General features: G+C 42.5%; 1 protein-coding gene across 3 annotated transcripts; it reads right to left on the bottom strand.

Moving 5' to 3' along the window:
• Positions 1 to 335: 335 nt before the first annotated feature.
• On the bottom strand, positions 336 to 14547 carry ENC1 (ectodermal-neural cortex 1). Of its 3 annotated transcripts, none has more exons than XM_073344258.2 (4): positions 14262 to 14547; positions 13118 to 13216; positions 7060 to 8872; positions 336 to 3369 (listed from the first exon to the last, which is right to left on the bottom strand). In XM_073344258.2, exon 3 carries the CDS (start codon positions 8858 to 8860, stop codon positions 7091 to 7093), a length of 1770 nt encoding a protein of 589 aa, XP_073200359.1. In that variant the 5' UTR covers positions 8861 to 8872; positions 13118 to 13216; positions 14262 to 14547; the 3' UTR covers positions 336 to 3369; positions 7060 to 7090. The 3 variants fall into 3 exon arrangements, with proteins under 3 accessions (XP_073200359.1, XP_073200358.1, XP_073200360.1); XM_073344257.2 differs by having other exon boundaries at positions 13130 to 13216; XM_073344259.2 differs by having other exon boundaries at positions 13134 to 13216.
• Positions 14548 to 17571: the final 3024 nt, after the last annotated feature.

Genomic DNA, 17571 nt, shown 5'->3' with positions numbered 1-17571 from the left:
GAAGATCTGACTTGTCTAATTCTGTTCTAGATTCATATTAGACCCTAAACTGTACTTCAAAGGCCAAAAGAAATCATGAAGGCTTGCATTTCCTGCTGCTCGTTGTTTTAAAGCTCTTGTAGTTTTACCTATTGAACTTTGAGATCTAGATCATAATAAAGGGGCCTAATAGAGCAAAGGGAACAGTCCAAGTACAACTGAAGCAGAAGTTTAAAACAAACCAGTAAACTACATATCAAGGATGTCTTTTTATGAAAGAGATGCAAGTTACAAGGATAAAAAAAAAATGGCAGGCAAACAAACAAACCCAACCCTCAAAGGAACTACTCATTGAAGAGAAAATCTCTAATAATTTATTGACCTTCAGTTTCACATTGTGAAAAAAAAATGCAGTTTTACAAAACCTTAAAATATAGTAGCAAACAGAGACAGAACATAGACATTTTCCTTCTTCACTTGTACAGTTTTCTGTTAGTATGTGAACCACAACTTCAATAGTCAGGGAAGGGGCATTATTCAGCTCTAATCACTCTTATTAGACAGGTGTCAGGCCTAGAGAAAAGGGTCTACACAATTATACCAGAAGTGGAAGGCTGTCCTTTGTTATAAGTTTCTACAGCAACCAGCCTACAAAATAAGAAGAACCTTCCCGTCCTATGCCAAGGTTTTTGTGTGCACTCTGCTGTGAATTGCATTTGCTTCAAAGTGTGGGATGTTTTGCACGACTGGAATGGTCAAGTAGTAAGCCAGAATTCCCACATCAATTCAAAGAGCAGAAGCCCAGAATATTCCCTGCAGGGCCTGAGGCCCACCCTGACTTCAGTTTCCTTCAGCCTACACAGAGGAATTAATCAAGCAGTTGAAAGCACACCACAACTTTGAAAACAGCTGCAGAAAATTCATCCCACTTTCAGAAGTTACATGGTATTAGAAAACAGATTTTTGTCAGAAGCTAAATAGCAATGTACGGTGCAGCTTCAAGACAGAACTATATATATCCCTTCGTTCAATAAAGAAAACGGAGGGCTTGATCAGATATACCTTTAGTCAAATGAGTCGTCTCATTGGACCCAACAGTTCACTTCCCTGTAACTTGTGTAGCCACAGACACCTGTGCGAGGAGGAGGTAAAACGTGACTATTTGGATTTGGGAGCATTTTACACCCACATCGCACAGGTGTGAATAACTGTCCAACCTACAAGGCAGTGGAGAATCCAGCCCATTTACTTTACTGGGGCAACTCGGGCTTATAGGAAGGTGCTCTACCTAAGAAGCATGTCTATCGTTTAAAGCCATGTCGAAGAAGGGGACTGATGTTTTAACACTTCAACAGCTCAACCTAACCTAGCGGAACTACAACTGTAACTCGTTTACTACACGGTTATGGAGTCCTGTTCATGTCAAACCTTGGGTCACCGTTTAAAAATTCTTCCCTTGTGAGAAAAATTTAAGGGTGATCACTGTAAACATTTTCAGATGGTAAGCTTAAAGAGCACAGTGACTTCACCATCATAGAGAGAAATGCAAACATCAACATTATCACTTTTGTTTTTGCATGCATGCAACTAAGAATCTTTTACTTATACTGCAGCAGAATACTACCACCATGTTGTTGACCACATCATTATTATGTTGGGCTCAATAGACTTATGAAAAACACAACATGTGCTTCACAGTGAAATCTGGCAAGGAAAGCACCTGTGAAACAGAAGAAGAAATGAATGGGTTCATACCCGATTCAAGACTAGACTGAGCAAATAAAATGGGCATTCTTTTTTTAATCCTTTGGTTTATCATGATTATATTTGACATTTCTCAATACCAAAGTGTCTGAAGACTCATCTCTGGGCTGTGTGAAAATAAAAGATGCAGCAGAGTTTGAGGATTATTTTGAAGTTCTAGTTCTGCAATTTTTCATGCTTCATCGTAACAACTGTGCCACACCTTTCGGGTCTTTTGACACCATGGCACTCATTCATCCCACTTCCGTGCAGAGAGAGGAGCCAATCCTGTCAGTGCAAGTTGTTGGTTTTTTGTTTTGTTTTTTAACTAGTTCACTACTAATCTATTTTGTTTTTGTGAGTCAGCCAGACTCCACTCAGTCAGGTAAATGTAGTTATGGTAAACGTCCCATAGTCTAAACTCATAAATAAATAAATAAATAACTTTTTGGCCAATGCCTTTCTTGGGGCTCTGTGTACAGAAACCATCCCACAGCATCTTCTAGGTAATTGAGAAGCTGCACAAAGAGAAAGCTGTCTATAGTTTTGGCTAGTTCCAGATAAGAAATAGAAAGGCATAAACTGGCCAATGAAAAGGAGCAGGGACGCTATCTACAGGATAAACCACATCTAACCTGGGGAGTTGGTGGCCTGAGAAAGTGACCTCCATGGCTTCTTCCTTTAGTATGTGTGTAATTTAAGATCCTGCCTTGTAATCCTTCCATTTCCGACTGAGGAAGCCATCCCATCACTCGCTCCCACCTCCAACTATTATTCAACAGTTTTCTTTTTTGTGTGCAGCAGAGTGAGTCAGAGACCACAAAATGTGCAAAACAAACAACAAATCACACAAATCCTTACAACATGAAGACAACTGCAGGCATTGTTTCAGCATGCAAGCACTGAACAATAAATAGCTACATCTACAAGTAACATAACAGGAATGGGACAGTTTAAGTCACCTATAAATACAGGGAGGAAGGGAAAGAAAACATTTGGGGAAAATGAGTTCTTTTTAGTTCCCCCACTATTGCAAAAACCTTTTATTTTTTAATTGTGCTGTTCCTTAGCCAATGAAGGGTCACTCACTGCAGATAGGACAATCGAATGGATTCTTCAGACACTGCCTATAAACAAGTTCATTCCTGCAGCAGTACTCTGCAGTGACACAGCTGTATCTTCATTCACGCGACATCTCACTGTTTCAGACCTGGCCTGCTTCCCCGGCAGCTGGTGCTGACACGTCAAACTGTCACAGGGAGAGGTGACAACCATTTCAAATTTCACACACACACACAATGGAGTCCATGAAAATCAAGAGTTGTAGGTTGCACAGTTTTGGAAAGTTCTGGACTTTTTTTGTTTTTCCTTTTCCCCATCCCCTCCCTTTAAGGTCTGATTAACACTGACATTAATCCACTATTACTAGTGCAAGGAATCAGACCATAGGTTCATTCTTTCATATTTAAACCATGTGCTGATGCACCAAAGACAGTTTTTTCCTCCCATTCCTTCATGTCCAGGTTAGATAATTTACAAGGTGCAGATATTTTTCTTCAAACTCAAAGACTCTGAACAATTTTTCTTCATTAAAACCATTTCTCCGTAGCTGAGATTCCAAGTCTCTTCTCCAACTAACAGAGCAAACTAAAAAAAAAAAGGAGGGGGAGAAGAAAAGATTTACAGGATTCTCATGAGACAATATACAATAAAGCAATAAGGTTTTCATTAGATGTCAAAGAAAAACTAAAAGCCTTTTGTGCATCTCTGTGTAATAACTAATCACGGATAGTAAATAAACCAACCACAACATTTAGGTCAGATTCTGCCTTCTTTACTTGCCTGGCCTTACTCTGCAAGCAGTCCCAGAGACTCCAATAGGGACTAGCCATGGAGTAGAGTTGTACTTCTGAGTGAATCTGACCCTTATAAAATAAAAGGTTAAATAGCATTTGGTCGATAGTGCTGTTTTTGCAACACACTGCTTTTCCTGTTCTCAACAAATGGGGTAGGAATATGCTTAAAAAAAAAAAAGAAAACAACCTCATGCAACTTCTCTCTTCCAGAAAAGCCTCAAAAATTATTAGGGCAACCAGTTTATTCTACTCATGGGCCCTACTGAACTAGAGCAGACTGATGTTGAAGAAAGAGCTGGGAGGGAGCCGGGAGGCTGGGTGCTCCTCTGTTCACCATGAAGAACTCTAAATTGAATTTATTCACCATAGAGAAAGTGGACATATTAATCCCCTTATTTAAAACTTCTCTGCTATTCATTATGGCAGAAATCTGTCTCGCTTCTTTTCACATGACAATGCACCATGCCTCAACAACTCCACACGGGAGTCTTTTCCAGGAGCTGATTATTCAGTGAAAAATATAGCCCTTGGATCCTGAGATTTGGCTACCATATTTAATTATGAAGCCTATGTTAAGTGCAAGTTTCCAAACCAGACACCAGCCTCATTATTACAGTAGCTTTAAATAGCACAGCGGGAATTTAGGGTGCACATGCAGAGTAACTCTTCTGAAGCCAATGTAGTTAATCTGAACGAACACAGATATTCAGGAGAGCAGACTGTAGCCCTATATGGTCAGTGCCGCAATGCCCAAGAACAGCCGGGTATACTCACAGCCTTAGCCTGAAATCTCTTTGCCTTTGTGGGTTTAAGACAGACCCTTTTCATTATTTCCAGTGTAATTTTTTGCCATTTCTTATTGCTGATTAGCGTCACCTAGACATTCTTCAGACTAGTGTGTCATTTTTTCCCTTCTTGAAAGGTATATCTCAACACTGAGGCCAAAAATTATGTTTCCTGTCATGGGATGATTAACCAAAAGAAAAAAAAAATAACTCTTGCAAGGAGAAAATAAAACTAAACCTACTCAAAAGAGCAAAGTTTGAAGGAAGAAACAAAGCAGACTAAAATCTTCCTAAGCTGCGGCAGGCTGGGGCCACACAACACCATGAAAACAGAGGATAATCAGAAGTAATTTCCTTCTTGTCCCTCCCACCCACTGACAGAACAGTGGGAGTCAGTAAAAATCTACTGGCTAGATGAGCATGCTGCACTAGAGTGGTTTCAGTTTACGGTTGCATTCATCCCGTTATCTTACAGGCTAGTGAGGCTAAAGTAATGGCCTTTAACAGGATATCGCAAAGCAAATGAAAGCCTTTAGTGCCATTATATTCGGACTACTATTTTTCAGGAAAAAACCCCCTCTGTTTCTATGTGCTGTAAATTTTAGAACAATGAAGTCAATCTTAGGAAAATAAAAGTCAGTATTTTTCTTGGCACAGATCCTGAGTTTGGCCATTCGTTACTACTGTTCTGATAACACTGAGCCCTGCTGAAATGAGTAATAATAGAAACTGGTTGAATGGTATGGATTTAAAGATGTGTTCCCAGCTTTCCGGCTAGCAAGGAAGTAGTCTCAAAGAAGCCTATTTACTCAGTTTTTGAGTTATCGGAAGTGTGTGATTAGTCTCAGATACCCAGGATATGATCAGTCTCCAATGTTTGCAAACGTTGGATGGAATCCAAAACTCTGTTTTTCTAAGACTAAGTTGTGGGTGGAGATGGAAAAGTTACAGGTGGTTATTCAACTCAAAGACCAAAGTGTCATTGAAAACATGACCTCACTACATTTCCTACTAGATTTCACCTCTGAGTTGTTACTCTGCGGTGGCCCAAAAATGCACTTCTTACTTAGTCAAAATTCCTATTCAGCTCAAGGGGAAACAGCAAGATGAGGCCTCAGCACACCACTGGGTGAAAAAATTCCACAATGATCCCCAAATTATCAGATTTACCCTGTTACAAGGACAATCGGATGTCCTGCTATTTATTGCAGGAGCCAGCCAGCCATCTCCTTGTAGTCCAGTTGCCAATAAAATCCTGTCAACATGACCCTTCTGAAGAGCTAGATGCTATGAAGTCTATAAAAGCAGACTGGTATCATTATCTTTCTGAGGTATCTACTTTGACCTGGAGGTTCTAGGTTACTGCAAAGCTGATTTAATTATTTTAAACTGTTTTTCCTTCAATAGTTTTTTGCAACCTGGCTGGTTTTATGGTTACATTATGCAGTATTCAAATCCCTTAAGAAATTACTACTCACAAGGCATGGCTCATTTAAGCAACAAAGGGTGCTTCTGAGGGTTAAACATGCCATCAAAATGTGTTTGTAGCCACAATGCTGCATTGCAGTCTCTCAGAAAAAACTGAGCAACACACACTAAAGCGTAGTATTTGTACGTTTTAATGCAAAATAACTCAAGTAAGAACTCTAGAAAATATCAGAGACTTAAGTGATGCAATTCAGGAAAATATTGGGGGGGGGGGAATAATGAAAAATCAGATTTAGTTTAAGACAATGGCTAGCAAGTTAACTCTGTTTTGTTTATAAACTGACAATATTTTGGGCTGCTCAGATATTTTAGTGGTTTTCCAAATGAAGAAGAAACAAAAAGTAAAAAAGTGGAGCCACATAACCAGCAAAACAAGCAAGGCCAAACTTAGACTTGCCTGTAAGAAATTGCACGTGGTGTGAGTTTGGCCCATAATGCTTAACTGTAAATGAGACTGCATTTGCTTTGAAACACTGCCAAGTAATTATTTGAACCACAGTATTACTGGTATATTGGAGTGACATTATATATAGTCAGACATATAAACACAACTTTCCTTTGAAAAACAAGCGCTTTAAAAGTATATTTAATGGGCCCAATTCAAAATTAGCATAAGCAGGTGCAATTCCATTTACTTCAGCTGTTGCAGAAGGGTTGACTTGACCCAGTGTGTTTGTGCAACACCTTACATATCCACTGGTAACAATGCAGCTGCAGCAAGATTGTTCACACAAACAGAGAGCTGTCCATTTGGACCGAGTCACCACCCTGCTGCAGCTCATGATTAGAGGGTTAACAGAAGTCTTTTTAGGTTCTCATGTTGATTGACCAGTTCTGTATAGTTAAGGAAACACCACCTATCCCTAGTAGGTTAATGATTTATAACTGAATTTGTCATAATTAAACTATATTTTCCCATCAGCATTAGACCTAGTGGAAATAACATATTCAACATCTAAACTGGGAGGCAAAGTGATCAATCCAGTCAAGAGAGCATGGTACGGGGAGCCAAGCAATCTGGGTTCCATTCCTGGCTCGGCCACGAATTTGATGCATGACCTTGGACAAGTCACTTAACAGCTGTGTGCCTCAGTTTTCCTTACTGTAAAATACAAATAATTTACTTACCCTCCTTTGAGATCTGTGGATGTAAAGCACTGTGAGTGCTAAGTACTATTATATTTGTATTCATAAGTCTATTTTCTTACCTGGCAAGCTGCAATCGCAACACACACACAGTTATGAGGGGAGGTGTTTCCATGTGCTGACAAATGCTGTGGGAATTAGTGAATAGGGCACTGTGGTTATGCTGTTCCATACATCTAATGTGGGATCATAGCAGTCCAATGTTTTGCATCTTTGAATCCCAAAATAGCCTCCCACTACATATAGTTTGTTTCCAGATGCTACTGCATGGCAGCTCATTCGCTTAGCTGTCACATCTCCCACCTTAGTCCACTGGTATGTTTCACTGTTGAATTTATAAGCTGAGCATGCAGAGAATTCAGTATCTCCACCCATAATAAAAATCTGGTTACCCAAAACAGCTGCAGCTGTGTAGCGCCAGGGCTGGGGGCAGGTGGCTGGTACTGTCCATCTATTTTCACATTGATCATAACATTGAACTTTGGGCAGCTTGTCATGGCTAACACTGGTGCCACCAAAAGCAAATAGCTTAAGCTTTGCACTAACTACAGCTGCATTGCTTACTCCTTCTCGAAGTGGTGCAACCATTGTCCATTTGTTGGTCACAGGGTCATACTGTTCTACTTGCTTTAAGGATACTGAAGGGGAAGCTGGAAGGCAACCAGTTGCTGCTGTGTGTCCTCCTACTACATACAAACAGTGTTTGAGTTCAGCAGAACCATGCCCAAACCTAGCTACCAGCATGGGGGCAGCCTTTGACCACTCCTCATGAAGAGTGTCATACACCCAAACATCTTTGGAGACTCCATTTTCTGATCCCCGACCTCCAGTGATATACACTTTGCAGCCAATAGCACAAGCACTGAACTCTTTCCGTGGACTTGGGATGTCAGCCTTTGGAATGATCTCTTTTGCCTTTTGGTCCACCAGATACAGCTTGTCACACATAAAGGTTTGGCCCCCCAGAAGAAACAGTGCATGGCCAGTTTTACGAGGTCTGGCACACAAACTGGTGACCACACCATCATTCTGTAAGATCTTTAGCTTGCATCTTATTGCTTCTTCTACTATATCTTTGCTTTTCCTTTGCTTAGTGATAAGTTCTTCCATGGCTACATTCTCCATAAGGTAGATGGCTGGCAAGAGAGCCAGTCTCACAGTTTGCAATAGTTCAGGGAGATAACAGTGGCGCTTATTCAGATCATAGTTAACCCAGTTAATAGCTGACTCATATACTAATCTTTCATCTTCAGTTTCTAGTTCTTCACTGGAAAGGAGCTGCACAACCATGTCTTTTGGCAGCTGGAGAAAATCTTCACTTTTACTGATGGTTTGGAAGTTGCTAAGACACATCGTCCAAGAGAGTTCATAAAGCTTGGTGCACTGGTGAGCATCTGACAGCAGCAGCATGCCAAGGCAGTTGGTGGGATGAAGGTTCTTCTCCAGAAACTCTGCACAAGCATCTCTGATATCCTGGAATTCTAGCATGTCTCCAGCCTCTAGCAGGGACTCTGCATTCTCTTCATTGATGATAACCCTGGAGGAGTACGCATAGTCCAGCAGAAGTTCTAAAACTTCTGGATGAATAGAATTATGAAAATTGACTTCACTAGCCTGGCTCTCTTTAAGTCCACCGCTGAACATTGCTTCAAAATAGCGACTACATGCAGCTAGGACAGCTCTGTGGCAAGGGAATGACCTGTTGCCAGCATGGAGAAGTACATCTGTAAAAAGCCTTTGTTGGCGTAGAAGGTTCAGGTGAGTAAGGACGCTATCAGCATATGATGATTTATGGAATAAGTATATGTTTATAGAGCCAGTGCTGGCTCTAGACTTGCGATTCTCATGCATGCTGACTGACATTTTCTGCCACACCTAAAAATAAACAAAAATTAAATAAGATTAAGGGTTCTCATGACAAATGTTTATGACATACCTCTTTTAATTAAAAACAATTATATGCATCCCTGATAATGATTGTAAGCAGGAAGACTGCTCTGAGCCTATTATAGACATGAGAGGACAAAGAATTGTATCTACTTCAGTGTATGTTTATTTTTTTCCCCGATAAGTTTCTTAAATGACATGCCCCACTATTATTGCCCAAGAGCAGGTTTACCTTGGGAAACCTGATCTCCAACTTTCATGACAATAGTAGGCAAGGAAGACAGAGGAAAAATAAGGACCGAGAGCTGATTTTCTCACCCCTCCCCAGTGTAGCACAGCTGATTCATCACATACACACACTCAAACACACTTGAAACATTCTCCTGCTTTGAATCATAGTAGGAAGAGCCACCGGAGAGAATACCTCTTGGAATGTAAAAAAACTGCACGGGAGAACAAGAAGGTACTCATTCCATTTTGATGATTTCTTTTGATATAATGGTTCCATATCCAACAGCAGGGAGTGGGAAAGATACGACAGAGACAGATAACATTGCAAGGATATTGTTACATGACCAAAGCTTTATTACAATATCATGGCTAAGTATTATAGAGATCTACATCTTGAATATCTCCAGTGGAAGCCTGCTACTGGGTGACAGTATATGCGTACAGTCTTGGCAGGGTAAAGCGATTGTACTGTCTGCTGATATCAATGCAGGACTGCTATTCTGCAGTCCCCCTGAGTTAGGCTCTCAGAGCACAAGAGTCTGCAGTTGTTGGTTTGGGGGTGGGAGGAAAGAATATTCTACATTGCTACCCCATCCTTTCAAAACCAGGGCTGTTCTGCTCCCATTTTAAGGGAAACAAGTTATATGTGACCTTGGAAGGATTCAACTGCCCTCCATGGTCCCTTCCAACCATTTGCAAGTTTATATATTTTGTATGGGCCAATCTTCTGGATTAAGTAAGGCAAGTGGTTGGCCCTGAATGAAACTGAACTGATGTGTGCTATGGGACACGGGCTCTAGATTTGCATCTACACAGATCCATTGACCAAATCACACAGGTGGGCAGTGGAGGTTTGACAGACTAACAGCATCCACAGAAGTTACTGCAGACCAGGGGCTGCCATCATGGAACAGCTTCACTGGTGCTCTACAGCCTGGATAGATGGTGGTGGGGAAGAGGTTTGGTGAAGGAGTTCAGCTTCTCTGATTACCATGAAATTCCCCTCCCCATTTATATTCCTGAACATATATTTCTATGCTGCTAATTAAGACATCATTCCATTTCCACAAGGTTCATGTTTTTTAGAGGAAAACTTTGCCCATTGCCCTCAGACCAGTGCTCTGATAAAGAGACTATGTAAGAATCTGAATAGCCTCAGAGGTCTGTATGTCATTCTAAAAATCAATACAATATTCCTTTCATTCTTTTGGAAATCATAGGCTAGAACTCACAACAGAATAAAAACCTGATTTTTCCAGCATTTAATAATATTACATTTATATCTGCGAAATTATAGACTTCTCATACACCTGCTCATGGATTGCTGCATACCAAATAACCTGTGCTCTGCTCCAAGCAAGCAGCAGTATGGCATAGCTCTGCACAAATGGCATATCACAGACAATAGGAAGTTTGTGATTTGCCTTTGACTTCATGGTCATGCTCAAATAAGCACCAAAATACTGCAACCTCTTTCTTTTAAGCTGGAACTTAATTTCCTAATGATTATCATCAGGACTTTAAAGAAGGAGCAACATGGGAAATACACAGTGTTTGTCTTTATCAGGCCTGATCCAAAGCCCATTAAAATCTATCGGAATCTTTTCAGTTACTTCGGTAAGGTTTAGATCAAGCCCTCTTCATTGTGACTGAAAACATGAGCTGCACAAAGCACTTTGGACCAATGTTTTAGGTTAACTGCAATAACTGTAAACACAGTACAAGTAGCCAAGTATGCTATTAAAATGCATGCAACTACTTTTACATGGTAAGTATAATTGCAATACCCATTATATATAATTGCATTACCTGACAAATAATCATCATTCAGAGGACATTCAAGGGTCACATACACTAATCCAGGACTAAATGTACCCATTTACCCTCTTGCCAAAGGTTAAACTGAACATGCGCCTCAGTTTCAGATTTGTTGTGGCTACAGAATTACACAGAGGATCATGGCTCTGCGTATTGGTGCATCAACACTTTAGATGCAAAAGTGGGAAGATCAACCCTCATTTGGCAAACATTGTGGAGTCAGATTTTAAAACCGTTACAGGATTTTGTTATTTCGTAAGTTGTTATGATTCAAATACACAACATTCTGTATGTTTTTCTGGATTGGTCTGTCTCACATGTAGGGCCCAATCCTGCAAGAGGCTGAGTGCCTCCTGTGGGGTGTGGAGCCACCTCAGCTTCCAGTCTCTGAAGTCAGTGGGAGATGCAGGCACTCAACATCCCCAGGCAGCATTTAGCGTTTTATAGGATTAGGACCTTAGGTGCTCATCCTAACACGAGCTACATGTGAACAGATCCCTGCACTCTTGGGCATCCCCAGTTAAGTCAATGGGGGACCAAGCAGACACAGGGATCCCCCCTGGGTGATATTCACTGCAGGATGGAGTCTTTGATTGCAAGTTCTTTGCATCTGGGACTATGTATCCCGCTATGTACTGCTGCAATGCTAAGCATACCAACAGCACTCAGCACTAAATAATAATAATAATTAAAAAAAAAATCACAGCAGCATTGATAAAGAAAAGTTCAAACCTTGGAAATATAGGTCTGTTCTGATCCAGAGTGGTGCTGTGAGTTCTCATGAGTTGTGGCTGCACAGAACCATGCAGGATCAGGTCCTGAACACAAAATAAGAGCTAAGAAACTAGAGTTATCCCTATGTTTGAGAATGGTGAAACTACAGACCCTATGCAGAGGGGTAGGACAGAGGTAGGAAAGTGCAGATCACTGCATGTTGCCCAAGCCCACCCACAGCCCTACCACGAAATACTGATCTCAGCTGCAAAAAGATAAAAACCACCGTGAGACTTTTGTGGCATAGGGAGGTTCAGGGTTTCACGTCATTTCTGTTTTGCACACAGCAATATCCTAAAAGACAAGGTCTGATCTTTCAGTGTCCAAAGCCATTTTTATTAATTACTTGCAGTATTCATATTTGTTCCTCTTTAGCAAACCTTAACAAAATCATTACCTGTATCATTCTAAAGTTGCCTCTTTAGAAGAATTCAAGGTGTGGCAAGTCACATTTTAGTAAGCTAAACATATTTCCTCAAACAAAACAAAGATACACACTGTAATTGTACATCTTCCCCCTCAAGTCCCACACTAGTTTTTGACTTGTTCTACAAGTCAATATGTCGAGGCAAAGTACCATTAAAAAGGATTCCTTATAATTTACTAGCAAAGTAGTGTTTTTGTGAATAAATGTGGTTTGTGATTGTTGAGAATGCAATTTGGGCCAAAATGTTAATAAGTATATTCAAAACTACAAAAATATTCAAACAGACATCTCTGATTTCTCTATTTGTTTCTGCAAATTATGCAAGCCTCAAACATTTCAGCAGAGGTAATTCACAGTCACTGAGCAAGTGTTCATCTTGAATAAAATGAGTGAACTTCCGTCAGGCAATTTTTCCTTAGAAACAGTAACATTTGAATAGAAAGGACAAATGGTCAGTAAAATACAAATCTATATTTATCATGAATCACTAATGAAACAGACATTGAAGCAAGGGATGATTTATGATGTACTTCAACCAGCTACTTGTCACAGCAACCTCAAATCTGGTAGTACACAATGTTCAACAACCTCTTGCCCTACTTCTTAACAGCTTTAGATTCTGAAGATCTCACCTCAGTCAAATAAATTCTTTTTAAAGTGTTTTCAGTTATTTGCACATTTATTATGTACAAGATAAAACTTCCTCTCAGAACACTATAATCTCATCGGTTCTCCAGTGAGATACTTGGGAAAAAAATCACCGTTTCACGACTATCCACTGCATGAATTGATCCTTTTCTCAGCTGCTAAGTCTGCAGTGATGCCCAGCCCCTCTCTAACACTCCACAGTATAACCCATTGCACAGAAGTTATATGAAGTGTAAATCAGGCGATCACTTATCATGCATTAATTTTTTGTACAGTTCCTGGGTTTTTTTTGCCAAATGCAGACCATTTCAAAATGACTGTGTGATTGTACACACCTATGTACCTACGTGCCTATATGCTTGCTCCCCTTCAATGTAGTATCCGAACACCTCCCCAGTATTTCAAATCAGCAATAGTATCTGTTTCTTGCCAACCTGCAGAAGAAATAACTTAATTAGCTTATACAGATTTCTGTTTTATCTTTGTGTAAATGAGCATTGTATTGGTTGTGTATGAAAAACTTCCTAAAAGAAAGAATAGAAGAAATGGGTTTTGCCTTTGATTCTGAAAGTGGTAAAGTCCATGGTCATTCAAATTCTGGTTACTCAGACTTATTAAAAAAGCCAACTGATATTTCTTATGTGTATTTTCCAAATTAGTCATTTGAGAAATTTGAAAAGGAAACTACAATAAATCAATATTTAAGGTTAGTATCTAGTATTAAGTGTTTCTATTTGCCAAAGACAGCCACATACCAGAAATATCTATCCACCAGTGTTGCATTTTCCTTCAAAAGGTTGCAATGGGCACATGGTGCAGAAACAGCGGGACCTGCTTCCAGGAGTGAACACAGGATGCTTACTAATGCACAGAATCTATCATTTGCGTGATCTGATGTTACCATCAAGCCCACACAGTCGTTCAATATTCAATTAGAGATCGATACACAGACTCAGTTCATGTGTATAGTAAAAAAAAAGCTATGAGGCTGCTGAAAATGCGCCCTGACAGCGAGATGAAAATATCTCCCAACTTAACAGCCTCAGTGCAGTGGTGCTTCATTTTGCAACACAGACAATCAGCCCGCCAGCTGATTTATGCAGGGAACAAGTTGCACGAAGTCTGCTAAGCTGGGGGGGGAGCGGGGTGCGCTCCCTGCCAATGCACCTTTTCAGCCGCCCGCAAGGCTGTCCGTGGCAACGGGTCCCGCACCCGGCTCGCTTCGCTTTGGAGTGAGACTCAGGGCGACCCCTGCGAAGGGAGAGAGGGAGCCTAGCGCAGTCCTCCCCTCCCCTCCCCACAGCCTCCCCCTTCCCGGGGCTGGGGACGCAGACGCGCGCCCTGCCGGGAGCGCCCCGCCAGCAGGGAGAGAAGAGCTGCTGCCCCAGCCCCGAGTGCTGCCCGAACACCCGCCCGCGGACCGGCAGCCCCCGCCAGCCCGCCCGGCCCCCCGCAACAGGTCAGCGCGCAGGAACTTACAGCCGCGGCGCCGGGCTCCCCCCTGTCTCACGGCCGCTGCTCAGGGCAGGCGAGAGGCTGCGGGAGCCTGTCCCGTCCCGCCCCTTCCCCGGCGGCCAGCAGCCTCCGGCTCGCTCCTTCCTCCCTTCTCCTGCCGGGCCGCGCCGGGGGGCTGCGGTGCCTCCCCACTGGAGCCCGGGCTGGGGGCAGGAGAGCCGCGGGCAGCCGCACTCGGGCCGGGCGAGCGCGTGCGCGGAGCGGAGGCGCTGTTGCTGCTGCGGGAGGCGGCCGCTCGCCGGCTGCTGCGCTTTGCGGCGCGGGGAAGCGGGTATATGGGCTGCGGCCGGGAGGGTGGGGGGCACATATGCAAAGAGGCTGAGTGACACACGGGGGAGGGGAGGGGCGGGGAGGGCCGGGGGAGGAGGACGCGAGTTAACGGAGCCGCGGGGAGGCTGCAAGCAATGCTGTCACATGGGCCAGCGCGGGGAGGGACACAAAGGGAAGAGGCTCCGCGGCTGGGTTGGGGCACCTCGCCCAGCCCGGGCCCCAGGAGGAGCCGCGCGACCTGTGCGCCCAGTGTCCCTAGTGAGGAAGGCCAGCCCCCGCGCAGAGCAGGAGACCACCGTCTCCCTCCCCACGTCCTCAGCAGCCCGGTGGATCCCAGTGCACTCAGCAAGGGCCACACCTCCCATCTCCCTCGGACAGGTCTGCGGGGCACGGGCTCCTCTCCAGCCTCCTCAGACAATGAGGAGCCAAAGGTGGCTCCTCCAGCGTCCGGGGCTGAGCTCTGCCCCGGCATCGGTGCAGGCAATCTCCATTGCCGGGCACACCGCAGGGACACGCCCGCCACCGGAGAGCTCGTGTCTCCGCACCGAAGGAATGAGACAGCGTCGATCTGCAAAATGCTACAGACGCTAACGGAGGAGATGTGCTATGAGGTGTATTTTAAGAGATGAGCTACATGAGATGGACTCAAATATATGTTACAGGGAGCCCGGGTAGACCACGCTGAGAAAAACCCATCATAGATCTGATTACATATAAAAAGGCTTAAGCTGTGATTTGCAGAAATAATAAGGCATGTCACAGAGCTTTTTAACTGTGCAGAAATTCCCCAGGCTAATGCAATGCAAGGGAACAGGGTGAATCCGTCACACGTGGGAAGCCAGGCTTTAGGAAGCGAAGCGAAAAGCGAGGCAGGACTGTTTTGTCTTTAAATGCTTTTCTGTGCGATGATAAAGCTAGTTCTGGGAGCGGAACAAAGCAGCTGTTGGCAACTCCATCTGCAGCCCGCTAGGATCTTCCTCCCTGGAAGAAAAACCAGGCTCGGCGCTGGAAGCATCTGCTGCTGACCTAGGAACACTACGGCACCCTCTCGGTCTTATGCGAGTGGAAGTGGCCAGTTTCTACTGCTGGCAATGCGTCTTCCTCCACCCCCTCCACGTGTTTCTCAACCAATAGCCAGCAGCGTAGGATTCAAAGCAAACTACAGTGCTCAGAGGAACTGTACACTGGGGTTCCTTCTGTCTGCTGAGATAAAACATTCGGTTGTGATTGCATTTTCATTAAGCCTTTTTAGTTTTATCGCTTAGCGCTTATACAGTAAAGTAATTGAGCATCGCAAACTTCGGCCTGACTTTAATTATTCGCCAATTAGCAAAACGGAAAAAAATAATGGGCAAGAAGGCTGATTTTAAAAATAAACATCTAAGCATACAATAATATTATATAAAGACACTGAGCAACTCACTACATTTTAGTAGATAAGAAATCTGATACTGTCATAAAGTTCGTCAAACTTGTTACCAAAATATGTAAGGAGATTTGGGGGTGGCATTTATTTTGGGGTTTTGTTTGTTTTGTTTTTTTAATGGTCTCTAATAGCTACAGAAAGAAAATGGAAATGACTTTAAGCTCTCTGGATAGATCAGTTTGGGAAGTTCATTCTTTCTTCACAATGAAAGAAATGGAGGACTTGTGGCACCTTAGAGACTAACAAATTTATTTGAGCATAAGCTTGCGTGAGCTACAGCTCACTTCCTCGGGTGCATTCAGTGGAAAATACAGTGGGGAGATTTACATAGTTTATGCTCAAATAAATTTGTTAGTCTCTAAGGTGCCACAAGTCCTCCTTTTCTTTTTGCAGATACAGACTAACACGGCTGCTATTCTGAAACCAATGAAAGAAATGTTATCCAATGGCCAATTCATAAGACCTGTTTCCTGTTTCCTTTTTCATGTACGTGTCTGGATTCAAAATACTCCATAGAATACAGATATGCACACAATCAATTTACAGCAGGAGCACATCATGAGGAATTCTAGAGAGCCGAGCGGCATGCATATGGAAATAAAAAATGGTGCAGTGGTGAGCAAATGAAAGGGTAATTTGTTACACAGTTTTGTTCTGTTTTTTAAATACAAAATTAAATTATGAAATTAGGCACAAGAGATACAGAGATGTTAAGATATTGCACATCTGTATGTAATAAAATACGTTTAAAGCCTGTTTGGGTATGTGAATTTCTCAGAACTCATGCAGAGTAAGCGACTTCTTGTAAAAGATGCTGTAGCCTAGAAACCAAGAGCCTGATCCAGTGCCCGCTGAAGTCATTGGAAAGTCTCCCATTGACTTGAAGGAGCTTTGGATTTTTGAACATTTGGGGTTGACCATACTGTCAGTCCATCCTCAACTCAGGCCTCATCCACTCACAGAAGTTGCACCATTTTAACTAAACTTGTTTAGCAACACACTTTTAGTGTAGATGTGGTTCATACTGGCAAAAAAAAGTCCTTTTGCTAGCATAGCTTATTTCACCCAGGGCAATGGTATAAACACCACCAGAAACAGGACTTTTTTTGCCAGTATGTACCACATCTACACTAGCAGGGTCTGCTGATATAGCTGTACTGGAAAACCTTTGAAAACACAGACCAGGCATACGCGCCTGCAGCACAGACTGCAATCTCATATTTAATGCTATTAACAGCTGTGTCCTGGTCTGGTGCCTTGTTAGACTCTTAACATCATTATTTTGTTAGACTGCTAAATAAACAGCATGGGGTTAAATGTATTAGCAGCCTTCAAAGGTAATTTTTCTTCATTCCTTCCTAATTTACACTTTGACTGAATTAATTAGAATGATCTAATTAACACTGTACAACAGCCATACGAGTGTCAGACACATCTCAGGAGGATAGGGCCACGCACACCTCTCAATGGCCCACACCTGTTTTTCTTATCAATTTACTTTTATGGGTTTCTCCAATATGCCTCTAAAATATAGTTCCCATTTGATGTAGCACAATATTTTCTTGTTGAATGCCAAAG

The sequence above is a fragment of the Lepidochelys kempii genome, chromosome 5 (genome assembly GCF_965140285.1).
Source record: "Lepidochelys kempii isolate rLepKem1 chromosome 5, rLepKem1.hap1, whole genome shotgun sequence".
Classification (NCBI taxonomy): Eukaryota; Metazoa; Chordata; order Testudines; family Cheloniidae; genus Lepidochelys; species Lepidochelys kempii.
The sequence above is the reverse complement of the archived record's forward strand: the minus strand, read 5'-3'. Positions and strand labels throughout refer to the sequence as shown.